This window comes from Spermophilus citellus (assembly GCF_964194105.1).
Source record: "Spermophilus citellus genome assembly, chromosome: 4".
NCBI lineage: Eukaryota > Metazoa > Chordata > Mammalia > Rodentia > Sciuridae > Spermophilus > Spermophilus citellus.
In genome coordinates, this window is record NC_138185.1 from 134,594,169 (window position 1) to 134,617,412 (window position 23,244).

Below are 23,244 nucleotides of genomic sequence, written 5' to 3' on the forward strand. Positions count from 1 at the left end.
TCCCTGGGAGAAGTAAGAGCGGGAAGGTTAGTAGGGCAGTCCCTTGCCTGACCCTTGGCCCTAACGCATCTTCTGCCAACCTCAACCCCGCCCCAAGGGTGCGCTCTGATCTCGGCCCAAGGCCGCTGGCGAATGCTGAATAAGTTGCCCCCCATCCTCTGCACGCTTCTCCCGGAAGGGTCTCTAAACACTCCTGCCTGTGAGGGTACTCGCCTGGCTTCCTCGGCTCCCGGTGAGCGCGGTCGCGGGCTAGTGGGGGAAGTGGGCCCCTGGGAACCGGCGTGCGTAGGGCATCGGGGAAGGAGCGAGTGGAGAGGGCAGAATTCCTGTTCCTGGCAACCTTCCAGCCTGGCGCGTGGAGCCAGCTCGAGGTTCATTTGCGTGAATTTAGTCACGGAGGGATCGAAAACATCCTCAATCCTCGAAGCTGTCCCCTTCTCTGAGCCCTTAGAGGCCTGCACATTCTTTGGCAGAACAATTTCGGAAATTCTCGGTCTGTGCTAGGCATAAGCTCTAGCTTTTTCCACCAAGTAGCAAAGATAGACATGTAAACAAGTTTGGACACAGTGTGATGACTGCAACAAAAAGAAGCATTATGAGGTTAAATGCAAAAGGCTAACATTAACTACGGCGGAGGTTGTAGGAAAGGCCTCCTGAGGTAAGCTCCAGCGAAATTGGAGATTGAGAGACTAAATGAAATGTGTGGGAGTGCATTTCCAGTAAAAAGAATACATATAGTCAGTCCCTCACCTGACTGGCGCAATTAGAGGTAAACTGAACAGGTAAACTCATCATGAAGAACATAAAATGAGCCAAACTCCCTGTCCTTATAGCTCCCCTGCAAGGTTGACTTTTTTCTGGTGATGGTGTGTGTGGGATGGTTGTATTTGGGGGAGGTTTTGTTGTTGTTGTTGTTGTTGTTGTTTTGTTGTTGTGGGTTTGGGTAGTGAGGATTGAATTCAGGGATTCTCTACCACTGAGCTACATTCCAGCCCTTTTTAAAAAAAAAATTCAGGACAGGGTCTCCATAAATTGCCCAGGCCAGCTTCCAACTTGTGATCCTCCTTTCTTAGCCTCCCAAGTAGCTGAGATTACAAACCTACCACTTCACCTGGCTCCCTGTAGGGTTTTAAGAGGCAATTAGTTGCTTTATTTTTATTTTCTTGTTTTATTGTTTTCGGATATATAATGCACATACATTCAAATTTCAAAAAAAGTAGACACATCAGCCACTGTATTCTTTCTAGTGGCAAACCAGTGTACCCTGTTCCTTGTATGTTTTTCCAGAGTCTACAAATAAGCACTTTATAAAGATGTTTTTTCAAGAGATATTCTAATGCCCATTTAAAGTGTGAGAGGCAATTACCTATTTATAATGCATCCATTTATAAAAGGTGGACTGAAAAGAGGCAAAACAGAAAGCATGGGTAGCTGGTATATAAATCTGAGGGCACAGTCTATTCACAATTGTATCTTCAGCTTTTGGCATAGTGCCTAACACAAAAATATTTTCTGAATGAATGTGTGTGTGTACCTTCCATGCTTTTGCTTCTCCAGATCAAACCCAGGGTCTCTCATATGCTAGGCAAGGGCAGTTATACCCCATTCTGAATGAATTAATTAAATGAGAAAAATGTAAGCCTAGATTAAGACAGTGGCAATGGAAAGAAAAACCAATCAGAAATATTTAAAGGTCAGAGTCTATAGAACTTAGTGACTATAACGATTATTTTTATGTATTTTCTTGACTAGGCCATGATACCTATGTTACCCAGTCTTTAGTCAAACACTGATTGTTATGAAAATATCTGTTAGATGTGATTAATATTTAAATTAGTAGACTTTGAGTAAAGCAGATTACTCTTCATAATTTATAAGGGTCCATCCAATCAGTCCAAATTAAAAAACTTCAGGAAGAAAGCATTCTGCCTCCAGACTATAGTATTAAATCTCCCTTAGGTCTTTAGTCTACTTGTTTATCATGCAGATTTCAGACTTGCCAGTACCCACAACCTTAAAATAAATCTCTTTCTATTATGCACATCCTATTGATTTGTTTCTCTGGAGAATCCTAACTAGTGATTGACTGAATATGGAGGAGGAGTGGGAGACACAAGGAAAAGTTGATCTCTTTGAAAGTGAGTGATGGTGACAGTTATCTAGTTGCTCAAGTCAGAAACCTGGGAGCTATTCTTTTTTCTTCCTCTCTCTTACCCCTAAATTCCATTCATCATCAAGTCTGGATCTGTTTTCCAATATTAATCTTGAAGATATTTATCCCCATGTCTCTTGCTACTACCTTAATCCAAAATTTGGTCATCCTGTTTTCATTCTTTACCTTCCACAATCTATTCACTATACACCAGGCAGTTTAATTTAATGTGTTAATCAGATAGTACCACTCCCCTCCAGTTGAAATCCTTTTAATGGCTTCTTCTATTTTTTATTTTTTTTTTAAGTCCAGCTTCTTTTCAGGCCCTGCATAGACTGACTCCTGCATCTCACCAACCCCTTTCCTATAATGCCTCCCCCCACACACACACACACCACTGCCATTCTCTATTATTAATTCCATTTAACCTTCTAAGGCTACTAAGCTTTTTCCAATTCAGGAGGTTTCTACATACTGTTCTTTCTGCTTACAGTGTTTATTTTCCCCCCATGCTTTGCATGGGGTCTCTTCTTTCACATCAAAGCTCAAATGTTATCTCTACAGAAAGCTCTTTCCTGATCTCCCTCCTGCAAAGTACCTCCCCAGTTATTTTCTAACTCAACATTGTTTTTATCATAATATTTATTCGATATCTTGTTTATTCAGTATCTATTTGGAACACAAGTACCTTGTCTTATTTTTTACTACTGTATTACTAGTGCTTTGACACATGGTTAAATATTGATAAATTCTTTTGAAAATGGGTGAATGGTGCCTCCCTTCATTGTAAAGAATACAGGATCAATTAAGTTTGACCACACAGATCTTGACATTTTTATAGGACATCCAAAATGAAAATGTCTGATGCACTTTGGAGCTCAAGAGAACTGGACCACAGACACAGAATTAGGAGTCATATGATTATTGTGGTTGGTAAAATGATGTGAAAATTGAAGTTATCTGAATATGGCATAGATTGAAAAAAATATTGAAGGACGTCAACATTTAAGGAGCAATCAGAAGAAAAAGATATAGGGAGGACAGTAAATATTTAAAAATTATTGTTGTATTCTTCCAGTACCATCATGTGTATATGTGTGTGGAAAACAAATGTGTATGTGTGTATTTTAAAATAATGTGGGACTTGGTATATTAAAAAATTCACTATATGGAAGTCAGAAGACCTTCTTCTAGTCATTCAAATGATAAGATTTTATTGAGCTGAATACTTCTAGTGTGTATGTGGTGGGGAAGGGCTTACAATCTTTTCCTCTTTTTCTGGAAATTGCCCTAGTTAGTATACAAGAGTGGGTGTGCTCTCCAAAGCCATGTCTTGTGGCTTACCATAGTGACTTACCACAGCTGATCTAGAGATTAATTAACTATTAAGCTAATGAATATTTAGTTTCAGGACCCCTTATTGCATGGGCCCATATTATTTTCAAAGGAAGCCCTCCAAATTGTATGTACTGCAAGATATATAATCTGGATCTGCCCCTACATGGGATATATAGGCCACTAGAATAATTAAATTATTATTATTATTATGTGTGTGGTGCTGAGGATTGAGCCCAGGGCCTTGTGCATGAGAGGCAAGCACTCTACCAACTGAGCTATATCCCAGCCTTTTTTTTTTTTTTTTTGAATCATCAAATGCAGCATGTGTCTATATCTCAGCTACTCAGGAAGCTGAGGCAGGAGGATTTCAAGGTCAAGGCCAGCCTTGACAACTTAGTGAGAACCTGACTCAAAATTTAATAAAGCCAGGCGCAATGGCTCAGGCCTGTAATCCCAGTGATTTGGAAGGCTGAGGCAGAAAAATTATAAGATTGAGGCCAACCTCAACAATTTAGTGAGGCCCTGTCTCAAAGTAAAAGATAAAAAGATCCCGGGATTTAGCTCAGTGGTAAAGCACCCCTGGGTTCAATCCCAGTACCAAAAAAAAAAAAAAAAAAAAGTGGGGGTTGGGTGGAAAGTGGGGCTGGGTGCCCTGGAGCATTCCTATAATTCCAACAGCTCTGGAGGCTGAGGCAAGAAGATCATGAGTTTGAGGTCAGCAGGACCCTGTCTCAAAAAAATAATAATAAAAAGGACTAGGGGCTGGGGGTCAAAGCTCAGTGGTAGAGCACTTGCCTAGCATGTGCAAGGAGCTGGGCTCAATTCTCAGCACTGCATATAAATACAATAAAGGTCATTGGCAACTAAAATGTAAAAAAAAAAAAAGGATTAGGGATGAAGTTCCTAAATTGCCCCTAGATTAAATCCCCAGTAACCAAAACAAACAAACACACCCCACCTATGTGGAATTGTTATGAAGTCATAGATAACTGAAAAATTCTATCCTCAGAACATTAGAATTCAGAACTTGAGATTCCTAGAGCCTGGAAGTTGTGGCTGATGACAACCTCCTGAAGGTAGGGGCCGCAAATCATGCTGAAGTAACAATTTCCCGAGCCACCTTACTTCATCCTGCCTTCCCTAAATTCCTTTCTTGCATGCCTTAAATGCTGTGAGATACCCCAGTATCTTTCCAGTCAATACCATTTTTGACCTCAGCTAAAAATATCAACATCTAGAACAGTATACTTGTAGTAAAGAAATCTTGAGACATATGCACTTAGTAGCTGTTGTAACTGCATGAATAACTTTGTGCAGAACTGGGTTCTTTTCCACGAAAACCTGTCCACCGGGCTTTCTCTTCACGAAAGGTAGTTGCAACAGAAAATTAATATATCTGGAACCCAAAACAGCAATCCCCACCCCCACTTTTTTTGTACTGGGGATTGAACTGAAGGTTGCTTTATCACATTATTTTGAACAGTGTCTTGCTGAGTTGCTCGGGGTCTTGCCACGAATTTTCAGAGGTTGTTCTTGAACTTGCAATACTCTTGCCTCAGCCTCCTAAGTAGCTAAGATGTAGGCACATGCTGCATCCAACTGAATGTTTTGAGATGATGTATCTTTTGGGGCTGGGGATATAGCTCAGTGGGTAGAATGCTTGCCTAGTACGCACAGGCCCTGGGTTCAATCTCCAGCACCACCAAAAAAATAAATAAATAAATAAAAGATGTATCTTTTGAATATAATGTCAACCGAAAGAAAAGGAAAGGTAAAACCAAAGAACAAAATTTTGTCTCCAGAGAAAAAAATTGACCTACAGACTTTTTTCCTTCCTTTGGTGCTGGAAATTGAGCCCAAGGCCTCATGGACACAAGGCAAGTACTCTACCACTGAACTATTCCCCTAACCTCAGACCTGCAGACTTTTAACTTGTTTGTCAAGTAGAAATGAGAGTATCCTATCAACTTGACATTAGTCATTAACATTCTTTCAGTAGACTTGACTCTGGTTCTACTCTTATCAAGCAGGTTTCCAATTGTGTTTTAGGTTCTTAAAGAAGAAAATTGGTGGGCTGGGGATGTGGCTCAAGCGGTAGAGCGCTCGCCTGGCATGCGTGCAGCCCGGGTTCGATCCTCAGCACCACATACAAAGATGTTGTGTCCGCCGAGAACTAAAAAATAAATATTAAAAAATTCTCTCTCTCTCTCTCTCTCTCTCTCTCTCCCCTCTCACTCTTTCTTAAAAAAAAAAAAAAGAAAATTGGTGACAAATGAGTAAAATTGAAATCTGATCTAAAAATTAGTGTTTTGTGCCAAATAGGCCTTTAATCCCAGTGACTCAAGAGGCTGAGGCAGGAGGTTCACAAGTTCAAAAACAGACTGGGAAACTTAGGGAGATACATCCCCCAAAATAAAAAAGGCTAGGGATGTTGCTCAGTGGTTGAGCACCTCTGGGTTCAATTTCTAGTGCTAGAGAAAGAAATATATCAGTGTTCTATGACTTTGTTTAATGTGAACCAATTCCCAAGTCTCAGCAATTCTCCATGCACCAAATCAACTTTCTGGACTTAGAAGTCCAAACTTTGAAATGTGAGTTTATTCATTCCTTTATTTATCAAACAAATAAATATTTTAGTGCCTATACTGTAAAAAATACTATTCTGGATTCTGTTGATCTTAAATTCAAGGTATTGAACCATACACAATTAAAAATGGGTTATGGGAGTTGAAAAAAGTGGGTTATGGAAAAAATATATGGACTAAGTGTATGCAGAATGGATAAAGATTTTAATGCAGAAATTGATAATTCATTCATAGAATTGTTCTGATTTATCAAATGAGGAAGCAGGGAAACAAGTATCTAGAACCATGTAATAAGGACTTCATTTAGTCCTTAAGACTAATCTGTTATTCATTTTAGTCTCTAGGGGAACCCTAAAATCACAGTAAGTTATTTTAAACATCTTAGTGGAATTGTTATGAAATACAGTCATCCCTTTGTACCAGTAGAGGATTGGTCCATGACACTCCATGGATACCAAAATCCCTTATATAAAATGGCATAGTATTATTTGCTTATAACCTACACATATCCTCCTGTACATTTTAAATCTTCTCTAGATTATTTATAATACCTAATAATAGAAATACTATGTAAGTAGTTATGTGTTGTTTAAGGAATAATGACAAGAAAATGTCTAATGCAGAACTAACTTATTTTAATGTTTTTAATGCCAAGTTGGTTGAATCCACAAATGCAAAACCTACAGATATAGAAAGCCAATGTATCCCAATTTTATAGATTAGTAGAGTAGATCTAGTAAATGATTGTTGAAAAAAAGTTAACATTGAAACTTCTGGCCTCACCAGGCATGGTGGTACACTCCAGTAATCCCAGCAAGCCTGAGGCAGGAGGATCACAAGTTCAAGGCCAGACTCAGTAATTTAGTGAGACCATGTCTCAAAAAAAAAAAAAAAATGATGCTCAGGATGTGGTTCAGTGGTTAAGCACCCCTAGGTTCAATTCCCACTACCCTCCCCTGCAAAAAAACCTGTCCTCACACTAGGGATATAGCTCAGTAGTATAGTACTTGCCTAGCATGTGCAAGACCCTGGGTTTGATCCTAAGTACCAACTGCAAAAAAAAAAAAAAAGAAAACTCGTGTATTTGTGTGTGTGTGTGTGTGTGTGTGTGTGTGTACACACAATGTATCAATATGTATTCATTATTCATATATGTATATGAATTTTATTATGTGTGACAGTGTTATTTGTTTGCTGGACACATGACACATTTGGGAGGCCAAGGCAGAAGCTTAAACCTAGGAGTTTGGGGCCAGCTTGAGCAACATAGCCAGACCCTGTCTGTGTGTGTGTGTGGGGGGTAAAACTTGCAAAATTGATGAATCATTACATTTTTTAAAATTATGTGACTTGATACAAAAATAGCTAGTTGAACCATTTTTTCCATTTTAAACCCAAACAAAAAACTTAACCCAAGAATCTTTGATTTAATTATTTATTTATTTGGTGGTGCTAGGGATTGAACCCATGGTTTTGTGCATGGGAGGCAAGCACTCTACCAACTGAGCTATATCCCCAGCCCCAACCAAGAATCTTGACATAAAGTTAAAACATCTGGCTGGGCATGGTAGTATACACCTGTAATCCCAGTGACTTGGGAGGCTGAGGTAGAAGGATTGCAAGTTCGAGGCCAGCCTTAGCAATTTAGGCATTAAACAATTTAGTGAGACCCTGTCTCAAAAAAAAAAAAAAAAGAGCTGGGGGTGTGTCTCAGTACTTGACACCCCTGGGTTCAATCCTGAGTACCAAAAAACAAAACACAAAAGTGACAGCATCTGTCTCCTATACAACTTTCATACACCTTTCCATACTTTATTTTATAGAATGTCATAAAATCCAGGAGTACCTTTCCATTCTTGTCTGGCCAGTGGAAAAAAAAAACATGCCTTTCTTCAAGGAGACTCCAAAATCCAGTAACTAAACTCTCAGTACTTAAAAGAAACCATGTTCTCCCCCAGAATCTTACCAATCTGTCTACTGTGACTCTAGCACTCAATGAATTAACCATTTGTTGTCTTGGAGAAAGAAAACACTTTTATGTGGAGAATTACAGAACCACCCAACCCTGCTATTCCTTCTATAACCACCAAAGTGATTTTTTTTTTATACCAGGGTTTGAACTCGGGGGTATTCGACCACTGACACATCCCCAGCCTTATTTGTATTGTATGCTCTCACTAAGTTGCTTAGTGCCTCGCTTTTGCTGAGTCTGGCTTTGAACTTTTCATCCTCTTGCCTCAGCCTCCCGAGCCACTGGGATTGCATGTGTTCACCACCATGCCCAGGTCCAAAGTAATATTTTTAAGACAATATGATTTTTTTGCTTGAACCTCTCTGCCCAACCAAGCCTAGTCTTTAGTCCTTTAATAGCCTAAGGATCTCATCTCAAATAATTGTTATTAAATAAACTCTCAAACCATTCTTTTTAAAAAATATTTTTATAGGTAGACACAATATCTGTATTTTATATTTATGTGGTGCTGGGGTTGAACCCAGTGCCTCACGCATCCTCAAGTGAGCCCTCTACCTCTGAGCCACAACCCCAGCCCCTCAAACCATTCTTCATGACCCTTTTCCCAGCAATAAAGTCAATCTCTACTTCTAGATTATAAACTTGAGTTCAGTTTTGCTTTCTTCTGCCGTTCAGAGCCTTGCTTAGTAGTGCCCAACCATGTTTTGTTTGGGTACTGGGGATTGGACCCAGGGGTGCTTTGCCACTGAGCTACATCCCCAGTCCTTTTTAAAGATTTTTTTTTTTTAGACAAGGTCTCATTAAGTTGCTTAGGGCCTCCCTTGCTAAATTGCTAAGGCTGACCTAAAACTTGCGATCTTCCTGCCTCAGCCTCCTAAGGTGCTGGGATTACAGGTGTGCACCACTGCACCTAGCTAGTAGTGCCTAACACATATTAAGGTCATTTGGGGGGTTTTCTGTGTGTGTGGTGCCAGTGTCCTGCTGGCACCCCAACCCAGGTAGTTACCTGCCCCACTCCCCACTACTGGAGTTTGAACCCATGGCTTTGTGCACACTAGGCAAGAGCTCTACCATTAGGCTACATACCCAGCACTCACAGCTTTTTTTGTGGGAGGTGGGTACTGCAAATTGAACTCAGGGTGCTTTACCAATGGTAGATCCCTAGTTCTTTATTTTTGGGGACAGAGTCTCACTACATTGTTGAGGCTAGCCTTGAACTTGCAATCCTCCTGCCTCAGCCTCCCAAGTTGTTGAGACTACAGGGGTACACCACCACATCCTGCTCTAGGGAGTATTTTCAAAATCATTTCTCATTAGGAATAGCTATTTTCAAGAAATAAGTATCACTACTGAAGTAGTTCCAATTTAGCAAATCCTTTATGTAAGCTTGCTACCCCAACTACTTACTAGACTTTTTATTTATTTTTTTGGCAGCAGCGGGGTAGGGGTGTGTACTGGAGATTTAACCCAAAGGTGCTTTACTACTGAGCTACATCTCCAGCCCCTTTTAAAAACTTTCGAGATACAAGGGGTCTAATTTGCTTAGGGCCTCCTAAATTGCTGAGGCTGCCCTAGAGCTTGCAATCCTCCTACCCCAGCGTCCTATCACTGGGATTACAGACATGCGCCACTGTGCCTGGCCTTACTAGACTTCTTAAGTCATCATTACTTTTCAGTTACTCATCCACTTTTTTCTCAGCAACCAACATATTTTCATTGAACATGTTTGCCATGGAACCCTTCATTATCACTTGGCATTTTCATTTGTTTAAATGCACCCCACTGCTCACATCTTTCTTAACTTCTGTGGTGTTGTAATGCCCTTAACCCACTGTACTCTCTGCCTCTACAGACAGGCATCTCCCAAAACCTATGTGCATAGCTGTCATTTCACTTACACAATAAACATCTCCATACTGGTAAGTTATTGTGTTGCTTTAGTTTTATAAGATACTGATGTTTCATTTCATCTTTTATAAATTCTGAATGGTTGGTTTTTTAAGAAAATTGTTTTAATTAGTTGTACATGACCGTAGAATGAATGGTAGGTCTTACCCATTTTACAGATGAACTAGTAAATGGATTTTTTTAGGAGATGTGAATTCAAGTCATTTGACTCTGAGCAATCATTTATCTTTGAAGGGCTGGTGACTTCCAAGCCTATCTGTGCATCACATTCCTTCAGAGAACAGGGAAGTTATCACAAGTCTCATCACAGAGATTGGGATCGGAGCAGAGTGCTACTTTATAGTGATATTGGCTCATTAGTCTATACATCAAGTATGAATTCCTCATCTTAGCGCACTATAATTTGATTCTCTGCCATCTTATCTCTCTCTAAAACCAACTCATCATTCTATATTCAGCTTGGCTTCAAGTGTTTATTTCAGTAGTAGTTCTAGAAACTAAGACTGGTCACTCTTCTAAAACCATTACTTTGAATAATGGTAATTACAAGATCTGAATTTTAGTCTCCTATGTGATTGTCGGAACATATTTTTCTAGACCCATTTCTTTTATGTGTGTATTTAGAAAGTAGAACTTTGTTTAAAAACTGGATTGTTCTCTTAGGCCTAATTTGTACCATTCTATATTCCTTTTGTAACAATGTTGGTGGGGGAGAGGGACCTGCTGGGGTTTAAACACCTCTAGCAACCTTTTTTGGCTATATTGATCTATATATTGAGGAAGCTTTGTATTCACATACAAGCATGATCACACAACAATGCAAGGTATGAGAATATGCTGTTACATTGATAGTCTCAGGAATTGCAAGGTCTTTGGTCACAGCCCTCTCTGAGCCTGTTTCCTTATTGCTTTTTCCTGATCCACAACCCCTTGTGGTTCTTACAGGTTTGTCCTGAAGATCAATATCAAAAGGGAAAGGAAGGTTAAAAAACAAAAAACTGTACTTGGGAACAAAAAAGCACTATGGCAGTATAAGTTGTTAGAAATGATATTGTTTCTGATAGCTGATAAAATTCATCAAAGAAAAGTGCTTCCATAAAAGTTTTATTTATCCCCACAACAACCCTGTGAGGTAGGGTGATCAGGGCATTTGAAGATGAGAAAACTAAGTCTACATTACTTTTTCACGGCTATACTGCATAGTAAATAAGTAGAAATTGAGATTTTTAAATGTCCATAACTTTATACTGATTTATGTGGAAATAGGTAGAGAGAATATTAACTCCCCCCTACCTTAATGCCAAAAGGACACTGCCTTGAAAAGTCCCATTCAAAAGATGAAAGTAGTATCCCATTGCTTATTTCTACAAAGATTTATAAAATAAAAAAATAGTGAAATATTTTACAGTTTATATATATATATATATATTTATATATTTATATAATGGTCTCATTCAGGGACATGTCCTTCAGCTGTGTATATGATCAACTATTCCAAGTCCTAGAAATGCAAACTCTTAAAAAATATGAAAGACAAAAATGGTAATGAGCAATAGCCTCAATCTTCTTTATTATTCCTCCATGTATCTTGAATAAGTTCTGTGAAATTTGGTCCTATTTTCTAAAAAGGGAAAAATTAAAAAAAAATTTTTTTTAACTACCACAGAGATTTCTGATAAATTTTTATTTTGTTGCCTACTCTCAAGCCACTGTCACATCATTTAGAACAGGGATTTCCCAAACCAGGAAGAGCTTTAAAAAAAGACCAAACTCTCCAAAGTATATTGTTACATTGTGTGCATGTATGAATATGTAAAAATAGATTACATTACATACACCTCTATAGGAGGGGGAAAACCATCTGGCCCCATAATGAGAGTTCTCTAGGGACAGGCTTTGGGAATCTTACTAGAAAAGCTCCTCTAGAATTTTTGTGAGTGTGTGTGTGTGTGTGTGGGGGGGGGGGACAGCACAGGATATTGACCCCAAGGAGTACTTTACATTGAGCTGTATCCCCAGCTTTTTAAAATGTTTTAGAAATTTGAGAGAGGATCTCACCATGCTGTCTCAAATGGACTTTCTATCTTCCTACCTCACCCTCCAGAGTTGGGGGGATTACAGGTGTGTGCCATTGGACCCAGCTCCTTAGGGTAATTCTAATGATGTGAGGTCTGGAAATCACCAAAGTATCTTAAAGTAATAGTATCTGAAATAAATAGTATATAAACTTATTTTGCTCTCTTAACCTCTTTTGAAAAAGATCTCAAATAATTTTAGCTCCAGAACTTTTGCCTTCTAGGCAATTAATTTCAATTCAAGATACAGAGAAACATTTTATAAAAATGTATCCTTGTCAGTGATATTTAGATTCCAATAATAATTTAAGTAGCATTTAAATATGACATACTGAGTTTTGTGTTTCTTACTCTGAAACTTTTAAGTGTGTATTATAGAAATTCCTAGCAGGCTTTCAACTCACAGGAAGACATGAAAAGTGATGACATAATCAAGTATATCAGCACTGAAACCATATACTATATTCAAATATAACTCATGAGAGGAATAAGAAAGTGAATGAATGACAACCTAAGGCCTTTTGGCCCATACATTTTTGTTCCCAGTCCACTCTTCCCCTATAAGGGGAAATAAAATAAACATTCTTTCCTAGTTGCTTGGCATAGTTATTCGGTGGGTAAATATTAGCTAAGTTAATTTAGACAAGATTAAAAGATAACAAATAAATACCTAGGAAGACAAAGAGAAGTCAGATCAGAAAACCTTAACTAGCTAATGATGAAGTACATAACACCATAATATTAGTACAAGTAAATGAAGGCTTCATTGTCCTTTACATTTCATGTTTTTATGACTGACACAGATGTGAAAGAGATCTGGTCCTTATGAAGAATTCTGTGCTCGCTGGAAAGATCTGTAGGCATAATGAAATGTCTTCTTCATTGATGAGATGAAGTCTTCTGTTTTTCAGGCAATTGACAACAAAATAATGAGAAGCGAACATCTTTAGAAGGTCGAATGAAAGTAATATCTAGTTGCAAAAGTCATTGGCCAAAGATAACTTCAAAAAAAATTCTGTTAACCCTATTTTTTAAAAAAAGAAAGCCAGAGAAATATATATATATATATTTATATATATATATATAATTTACACATAAACCATATATATATATATATATAAATATATATAAACAATGTACACATCCATTTCACCAACAGTTACAAGAAAATAGCTGTTTATAGAAGTTATACAATGCTTCTTCCAACAAATCCCAAATCAATTTTGGGAAGCAGATAAAGCCACTGGGTAAATAAATATTCCGACTAGCTAATATAAAACAATTTATGATTACGAACTGTCATCAGTTCTTTTAGGATCCAAGAAGAAATATTGTGATAAATCTGATTAGGGATACATATATTACATGGAATTTTAAAAACTACTAATTAAAACAGCCTAACAATGACAACAAATATTTAAAAGAATGTCTTAAAAGTCAGATATTTATCACTGAAAATAGCACAATTTTCTTATGTACTTCAGAGTTGTAATGTGTGCACAGGTCACTTTTGCTGTGTGTCATCATGGACCCATCTCTCTCCTGCATTCACTACAATTAGATTTTAAGATTTTATGTTCCCCGTGTGAGCTGATGGGCTGGCACGTCTCAATTAAAAAAATACACACCTCCCATTAACTAAATGGAAGTGTTAAATATCTATTAACAGATAAAAAAGGTAATGGGGAGATTTTAAATTTTGTACTAACAACTTTAAAATTACCCAAATAAAGTGATGAAGAAATATTAATTTGGTCTAAAGAAATGTTCTCTGGCCATATAAAATTGCCCTTATTTAGCTTTACAGAAGCTTGTTATGCTTGATTTGTTTATCAACTGATATAAAAGAATACTCCTAGCATGGGATTGAAAAGGACTTTACCATTAATAAAAGATAATTTAAAAGTTGCTTTTTATTATTAAAGTGCACAGAGGCACAGTGGTATAGGTGCTTACATTTCCCTTTCGGTTATGGGAAGGCCCTTTGGGACTGTATTTAATCAGAACAGCTTTCAGCAAATACGATGTAGGCTGAAAGTTCAGATCTTATTTATGTTTTGGGTTTTGCTGTTTGAGCATAAAAAAGAAGGGAGCAGGGAGAAATGTAACTAGGTTCACAATTTTGCGCAAGAGCATATGTAAAGGTAACGTATGTACATTTTATTTCAAGAAAGACATAAGACAAACAGCATAAAGATGCCCAGATGCCCTAAAGATAAATACATTTCAAAGATTCTCATTAAAACGAATCTGTAGTATTTTTTCCTACAAGCAAAATACCTTTCTTTAAATTAAAAAAAAATCAGTATTCTGAATTGCAAATGCTTTTGCTTTTTTTTTTTTTTTTGCAGAAAATCTGCCATGATTATTTTTTTTAATGAATAAGGATTTTCCACAAAACAGGCTTGCTCTACATGCTAGATTTTAAACAGTTCAGTGACACAATATGCTAACTACATACACAACAGATAATATAGTAAGAAAACACTCAACCTGATGAAAAGTTAAAATCTTCATTAATACACTGAAAACTGACATAACTCATGCCTTTTAAAATCAAAAATACAAAAATTAAATGTTTTCCTAAAAAGATTTCCTTATTTTAAGGATTCATTTGAAAATGAAGCTGCATGTAATTTGTACAATAAGTTGTACAAGTAAACAGGTAATATACATAAAAAATTAACTGACATACTCCTCAATTATCAGTTGTCCACCTTTAATTTCCAATACTGTACTTTCTTAACAAGCATACAAAATATCAAACTTCTCTTTAGAAAAAGTGCCGTTCTTTGACATCCTTTACACAAAAACAGTCTAAGCCTGTGGCATGTTAATGCAGTTGAGAGGCAAAGCATACTAACTTTTACAAATTCTACCTTCCATAAAAAGCCTCCCGAAAAGGAGATTACACACCACTATAAAAATATCAACCTCTTGTGGTAGCTGCATTAGAGAACCAAGGCTTGAAGACTATTTTCATATAGCATAGAAAACCACTATGAGAGCCTATTAACTGCATTGGTGGCTTGGGAGTGTACTGTGCCACAGGATTATGCATAGCTACTGTTAGGTACCAAGACTGTTACACAGAGTTTTAAACTGATTGTAACTGAGAGCATAACAGAGGTACTACCAGCCCATGCAAAGTAACTAAAAATACTGAGTCACTGTGCTGTATACTTCATTCCTGGAGAAAACCAAAGGCAGCAGTTAACTAAATCAAGCCCAACAGGTGACTAAACTTTTCTCCTCAAAGATTGGTGAGCACAGTGAAGTCTGAGGTATACCTTTATCCATTAAATCTGTGTGCCGTTGCAAGATATTACCATTTGGGAATACACGCCATCACAATGGTTTAAATCTCTTGAATATTAGTCATCATATATATTCTTATCTACCCAGTCTCTTGATTTTTAAAAAGATTTCACCTACAGTAGAATATTACAGAAACAAAATATAAATGCATGTCTTTTTAAATGAAACTTACATGGACTAAAAGTAGAGAATATTTTTTAAACAAATATACAATATGCAGGCAGACAAAGCAGGAAAACGGCCATTCAAATGTATAATAAAAAACTAAAAACTGACTATTTCCAGAAAACTATGAAGCGCCTCAACTAAAAGGAATGCATAATGAAATTCTAATCTAATACAGGTCAAAAATGTAAAAAGGTTATAAACCTTAACAGGAAAAAATAAAACAACTTTTACTGGCCATTCCTGTTGAAATGAGAATCATAAAGTAACAGAAAAGTGGCTACAAACCCACTTAGAGCACCAAACAGAGAGAAAATAAAAGTCCATTTTCATCTCTGTTATTATCATAAAATCCTGTGTAACTACAGGTCAAACTGCTGGTGGCAGAAACAGAATTCTTTATAAACTGCAGATGTCCTGTACATAAAAAAATTTCACTGGAGTTGCACTAGTTCTAAAGACTCTTCTGTTTTAGCCTACCTACTGTATGTATTCAATCTGAGATAGATAGTCTCTTTCTGTAACCCTTGATTATTATTGGGCACCAAAGATAAGAAAAGCAAGACGGGGTACAAAAATGCAAAATTTCAACAGTAATGGCAATGTTTTTGTTTCAGTCCAAAAGGGTCCTGCATTCTCTCCCCCTTCAGTGATTTGACAAGTCTTTGTACTTAATCTGGGGGCAGCAAATCATGCAAGCGAAATCTGTCTCTGATGTGAGGTCGGACATCTTCATTCTGTGTGGAAAAAAAGGAGACCTTTTTAAAAAAGCTACATAATTTCAAAGATATGATCCTTATAACATTAAAACAGCTTTACTCTGCAGAGGAAATGCACTATTTAATTTCATGATTTATATTATTTTGCTGGCCAAATACAGTCAGCCTTCTATAGCCACTGGTTCCACAGCTGTACACTCAACCATCCTTGGATCAAAAACATTCAGGTAAAAACTGCATGTGTACTGAACATGTATAGACTTTTTGCCTGTCTTAATTACTAAATAATACAGTATAACAAATATTTATTTACATTGTATTAGGTCTTATAAGTAATCCAGAGATAATTTAAAGTTTATTGGATGGGTATAGGTTATATGCCAATACTACTTCATGTTATATAAGGGACTTAAAACATCTGCAGATTTTGATATCAATAGGAGATCCTAGAACCAATTCTGGATGGACTTCAAAGGATTATTGTACAGAAAAGTAACACAGATACAGTTAACTTGTAAGATAGATGAGAGGATTAAGCCATTAAATCTTACTTTCCTCTTAAAATTGACTGGTGCAATACTTGGGAGGATGAGGCAGGAGATTAAAAGTTAGAGGCCAGCTGGGCAACTCAGTAAGACCTTGTGGCAGTAGTCCAGTGGCAGAATTCCCCTGGGTTCAGTCCCCACTACTGGGGGGAAAATGCTCATAGAGACCAATAGTGGGCAGTGAAGTCTGGGGTTCAGAACTCCAAGTGAGATTCTACATCAATGCATTCTAACTCCAGTCCTATAATTCTTGGCCAAAACCTATTGAGGAGGGAGAGCCCTCTCCTTATCCTTGGTCTCCTCAGTGGTCTGGGACTTTCCATTTGTTTCTATGATGTATCTCTTCTCTCTTCCCTTCCATTAAAGATCTTCCCCTAATCCTTTGGGCCAATTTACTGGTCACTGATTAATTTCCCTTGAATACCAATTTTGTATAGAGGGACTTTCTTTAACCCCCACCTGCTGAGATCTCACACATCTGCCATGCAGCTGTGAACCTTGACTGTTACAGGTGATGACAGAACTTAAAAGACTCCCTCTCTTCCCTAAATCACAACTAGCCTCTGGGATCTGCCCACATGTGTTCACCCAGTGACTCTCAAGCCACTAACCCATTCCAGAGGTTTCCCTTCTGTCCTCACTTGTTCAGTGAGAGTCTAGCTCACCCAACTCCGGGAAATAGAGTAGTTTTTAGGGAAGTTTCCATGTCCATACCTGCTACTCTTAACATGAACAGATAAATTAAAACCATATTTTTGGCTCCCTGGAGCTATTCCTGATCTATAGGATTTACCTGCATCACTGAAGTCCTAATTCACAGACCAAAGCCAAGTCCACTCATTTTGCCATCAAGGCCCCTGATAGCATTCTTGGTATCTGTTTTTGTATACTTTATTAGAAAGGAGTGTAAAAGAGCCACACAGACACTTTGCCTCTTCAGTATACAAATGTAAGTTGTAATATACAATATGGCGTATGTTTTTGTTTTGTTTTTTCCTTTGGAGAGGAGCACTATGGGGGAATTAAACTCAGAGCCTTGTGCATGCTAGATAATACAGAGTATCTTTTATTTGATTATAAGAATAAGCCTAACTGATCTCTGCTGTAGATTTTTAAAAACTATTTCTTTAGACGTTGATGGACCTTATTTTATTCATTTATTTATATGTGGTGCTGTGAATCACACTCAGTGCCTCACACATGCTAGGCAAGCGTTCTACCACCAAGCCACAACCCCAGCCCCTCTGCTGTACATTTTTAAAAAGTTTATTAAAAACGTTAAAAAATCCTCAATCTTTTTTAAACTTTCCCCTAACCTCTCAGCAGTTAATTTTTAAAAACCAGTACACATAAAGCAAGAGATTTCCACATAGTTGACCAAAAAAAAAAAAAAAAAAAAAAAAACCAATAAATTATACTTACCAGTTCTACAAGCTTCTCCAGAAATGGAATCAATTTTAGGAGTTCATTGTCATTTTTATCCATAAACCAGCTTTCTATAGGGATTCCATTAGAAAGCTAAAATGATAAATAAGTAAGTAAATCCTTAAGAGTAACGGTATGGACATACTTACATTTTGCCTAGTATGGAAATTTTTTTTTTTTTAAGAAGAAACAGTAGATTTAAGGAAACATGATTTAAAAGTTCCTTTGAAAAGAAATGCTACCAGAATTTTGTCAACTCAATAGTACAAGAGATAGAAGGAATAAACTAAAGCCTGAAGTTTTTCAGCATCATTTTTCTTCTCAGTGAATATAAAGCTAACAAGTTTAAGTTTCATTAAATCAAGTTTTGCAAAGACCATTAACATAACTAAAAACATTCCTTTATGCACTTATATAATAGTTACCACTAGTACAGTGGTAGGCATTATGAATAAAGAGATATTGCCAATATAAAAAGAGAACATTGTCAGAGACAGACACTCTGTGTGTGTGTGTGTGTGTGTGTGTGTGTGTATACACTCACACACACATTGTATGTTTTTTTAACAAGGGACTATGTCATGCCTCAGCCTCCTGAGTAGCTGTGACTATAGGCACATGCCATCATGCCTAGCTACTATTTTTCTATTCTCAACATAAGTTCTATCTACTAGAGCTACATCTTCAGTTCATTTTGTTGAGATGACATTTTGCTGTTGCTCGGGCTGGTTTCAAACTACTGGGTTCAAGAAATCCCCCACATCAGCCACCTGATGAGATAGGACTACAGGTAAGCACCACTACACGTGGCTAAAATTCTTAAGAACTTATTTTTCTGTGGTATTTGAGATTGAACCCAGGGGTGCTTTACCACTGAGATACACCCACAAACCCCAGTACCAACATCACTCCCAGCCTTTTTTTTTTTTTTTTTTTTTTTAATTTTGAGACAGGTCCAGATTGGTCTGGAACCTGCAATCATCCTGCCTGAGCCTCTCAAGCTGCTGGGACTGCAGATATGTACAACAAGGCCCAGCTTAAAGTCACATTTTAAAATATTAGCAAATAAAAAGGTAGGGACTTGGACTGGGGATGTAACTCAGTGGTTTATGCTGAAATTGTGCAAATCCCCCACCAAATGAACACATTTTAATGCCATATAATTTTGCCCCCCTTTTCTTACTATGGGCATTGTGAGACAGAAGTTAAGGGACAATCTTGTTCTAGCTACCCCTGACTCGGATTCGGCACTGATTTATTGCAAATCGAACCTCAGACATCATACCACATAGACATATCCATAGTATAAAATATATCTTGCAAGGATGATTCATGTTTACTTGTTTGTTCTAAGAAACATTAAGGAAGGGTACAATTATGTTGACAAAATAGTCTTAATAGTTCAGAACATTATAGCAAGTAGTCTAGAACAACAAGGTCATTAGGCCTTTTTTAATTCTCAACATGCTTACAATTATTGGCTTAATTACTGATAAGTGTTATTAAATGATGTACTATCTTATAGCTCCTCCTTATTCAGATTCAGATTTACTACTCAAATTCATTATTTTTGGCATTTCTAATTACAAAAGATGACACATAAAACCGGAAAATTCCACCAGTGAAAATTGTTTTTCCCCACATCATATTCTTTTTGGCAGTAATTTTTCTTCATTGTATTTTTTCCAATCTGAGTTTGTTTCGCAATCCTCTTCCTACCTGATATGCAAAGGCTTGTGGTGAGTTGTCAATTATTATAGTTTTTGAAAGATCCCTTCCAAGGATATTTAAGTCCTTTATATAGTTTCCTTGTACACAAACACAATGTTCACGGAAAAGCCGGTGCCTAGACACAAAAATAAAAGAAAATTAAAAAAACAAAAAACAAAAATCCCTTTTAAAAAGTACTTCACATACTGAAACATGTACACATACATATACCATAGGCTTTACAGAATAAGCCTCATTATTTTCTCTCACTAAGGAAATTCAAATATAATACTGGGCCTAAGCTTTGGGCTACAGTTTTATAAAAAAAAAACTTAGCAATTATTGAAACCTTACAACCCAATATTGCCATTCCTTAAAGAACTTGGGGTTATCCAAAAACATTATATTAAATTATAAAGGGGAATTAAAAATTCTAAATTGTTTTTGTAATTTATTTACCCAGGAAAGCTCAGTTCAGATGCAGCATCTGGTTGTCAGCGAGGTCTTGCTTTTTAACCAATTTTCCAGATGGTTGACTGAGGCACAAGGAGGTCAAGTGACTTGCCCAAAGTCACACAGTAAGTCAGTGGTTAGCCCCGCATTGGAACCCAGGATCCTCCTGGTTCCCAGTCCTTTGCTCTAACCAGTAGACCACACAGCCTCCCTATCCCTGTACATGCCAGAATAGAAAATATAAGAAGGAATGTTTTTGTGTTGGCATCTTAAAAAAATGTTGTTTTTTTTTTTTAAGTTTTTGAGAAAATGTGCTGCTGAGGCCAAAACATTCCATCATTTCAACTTTTCCTAAACACCTCTATTTCTTTTAGTGTATGCGTGTGGGGGGGCTATTTAATAAGGGACTGAATTAAATGGTAAAATTCAGATTTAAGTATTATAAACTGATGTTTCACCAATTTTTGGCTCTTTAATGATGCCACATTATTTTTAAAAAGCTAGTAAAGGTTTTCTAATAATATTTAAATACTACTTATACAATCTCCATTAACCTTCAAAATATTAATCTCTTAAATTACTAATAATTGATAATACTGACTTTTTCACCCACACTCCATCCTGTATACCTTAATAATTGATAGTTTGTCTTTCCTTGTTTCTTAACCCCTATAAAAAATTTCTCAGGAAATAGGGACTACTCATACCTGTATTGTTTTTTAAATTTCAACAATTTTATTTGAAAATGTTTCTAAAATATATTGAATGCGTCTTTGCCTCTTAAGCAGAGGTTTCTTTTTATTGTTTGACTACTGGGGGTGAATGCTATGAACACTCTATTTACTACCCTGCAGAGCTGTAATAGAGAAGTGTTTTCCAATATGAATGTGGAGATGGCCACTTGCCCAAATACAAAATGACCCTAAGCTACTACAATGTTTGTTTATTTGTTGATCTTGGGTCTTTTCTATTTCCCTGCATCCTGCATCGTAATATGACCATCAGTTGAGACTTGCTGATTTTAATGGGTTTGCCCTTTGTTTCTGATATACTGTAAGTGGGGAAGCCATACTCCTCTAAGCTAAAAAAATTTTGTATAAAGCAAGAATGTACAGGTTCAAAAATGAAGGTCAGAGGGACTATATAAATAAAGCTCATAAACTGAAAATATGTGGGTACTGAGAAATCACTTTGTTGCCTATAGGCTTTTTTTTTTAGTAAGGCCATTTTTAAAAATTCTGATTTGTTATACTTGATGGCAGAATGAAATTTATTTTATATTACATACATAAAGCACAATTTTTCAAGATACTGATTTTACACAAAGTATTTTCATACTATTCATGTCTTATACATGTACTTATGGTAATAATGTCTAACTCATTCCATCATCATTCCTACCTGCCTCTTTTCCTCTCCTTCCCCTCATACCTGTATTTTTAATTATGCAATTTCCGGGGGGGGGGGGGAGTATTTTCTACCCACAAAATCTGTCACAGCTCAACAAAAATAAACTTATATACCATACCCCATTTTAATTACTCAAATCATCATCTGCTCTAAAAGGTTTAAAGACAGTTCTACTTTGGAAAAATGACAGTAAATATTTTACTTCTATAGACAATCAGATAATGGAAATTGGAGAGGCAGGCACAGCCTGTAATCCCAAGTCACTGTGTTGATGCCTCTTTTGCCAACAGTGGCAAATGCACTAATAGAAAAGACAAATGAACATGACACTATGGTTACTTTAATTACACTATAAACTCTCCAGGAATCTGAGGACCAAGAGTAGGAATTTCCAGTTTAAGAAAAATCTACTTGTACCACTCATTTAATAGCAGATCTTCCATGTCAACAAATCTGCATTTGAATTCATGGGATTCAGAGATTACAGGAATTCTCAGTCTACCCCACTGTCTCTAAAGGTGAATTCCCCATAGCATTCTATTCAAATCTACTATTAAAAAGTTTTTCTGGTCAATTTTTTTCAAAATTACAACTAGAGGAAACAAATTTATACTCCCTGATGTCAATTTTTTTAAAGCTACTTTTAAAAGAGGATGTTAATTTATAACAATGTAATAGCATAATGAAAACTCCAAAGGTTTATGTTGCTCATCATTGTTTCATAGAACATTATACATGCTGAACAGAAATCTTCAGAATGAATGAAGTCATCAAAACAAAATCATTTTTATACATTTATTAAGATCAGGTAAAATGAGCATAAATTACAATATACTTTTGTGAATAGAAAATACTATTTCTCAAGTGTATGTCTCCAGCTGATCCTTTAGATTGAAAAACAAGAGAATAGTTTTATATAGAAGGAAAAACGCTGAAATGAGGACATTAGAAAAAACCTTTCTGTATAGTTGTAACCACTCAATAATAAAGGAATCATTAACAGCAGAAAATTAAGTTTAGGTTTTTTCATGAAGACAATATAGGACAAAGTGCTCAAGAAAATTAATACTTAGCTATTAAAGCTTTTATGAGCCTTCTGTGTCATCTCCACTCTTGGTAAAAAATTCAAACGACTTACTCCTATATCTTTTTAATTTTTTTATTATAGATGGACACAATACCTTTATTTTATTTGCTTATTTTTATGTGGTGCCAGGGATCGAACCCAGTGCCTCACACATGCTAGGCAAACAAACGCTCTACTACTGAGCTATAACCCCAGCCCCTTCTATATCTTAAAGGATGCAACAAGATTGTTGCAGTCTTAATTGAAGTCTCACTTCAGATGACAGAAATAATTAAACTGATTTTCAAAATGTTTTAAAAATCACCGAATGTACCCCTGGCCTAACCAGGAATGCATGCCATCTTCTGGTTCAGGCACATGTAAGGAACTGAATCAAGATCAG

At 36.7% G+C, this 23,244-nt stretch overlaps 1 protein-coding gene and 1 long non-coding RNA gene across 5 annotated transcripts in view; one reads left to right on the forward strand and one right to left on the reverse strand.

Moving 5' to 3' along the window:
- Window positions 1–51: 51 nt before the first annotated feature.
- LOC308646150 lies at window positions 52–16,459 on the forward strand. Its single transcript, XR_014021327.1, has 3 exons — window positions 52–232; window positions 9,900–9,966; window positions 16,394–16,459. It is a non-coding gene; the product is annotated as an uncharacterized lncRNA (long non-coding RNA).
- The window catches only part of CTDSPL2 (CTD small phosphatase like 2), an 82,451-nt gene continuing 70,236 nt past the window's right edge, over window positions 11,030–23,244 (reverse strand). For 3 of the 4 annotated variants that reach the window (XM_081288801.1, XM_081288799.1, XM_081288800.1), the window contains 3 exons: window positions 19,922–20,048; window positions 18,200–18,295; window positions 11,030–16,250 (listed from right to left, as the gene is read on the reverse strand). In XM_081288801.1, coding sequence (XP_081144927.1) covers window positions 16,185–16,250; window positions 18,200–18,295; window positions 19,922–20,048 — 289 coding nt within the window. In that variant the 3' untranslated portion in view covers window positions 11,030–16,184. The remainder of the gene's footprint in view (window positions 16,251–18,199; window positions 18,296–19,921; window positions 20,049–23,244) is intronic. The other variant, XM_081288798.1, reaches the window with a different exon arrangement.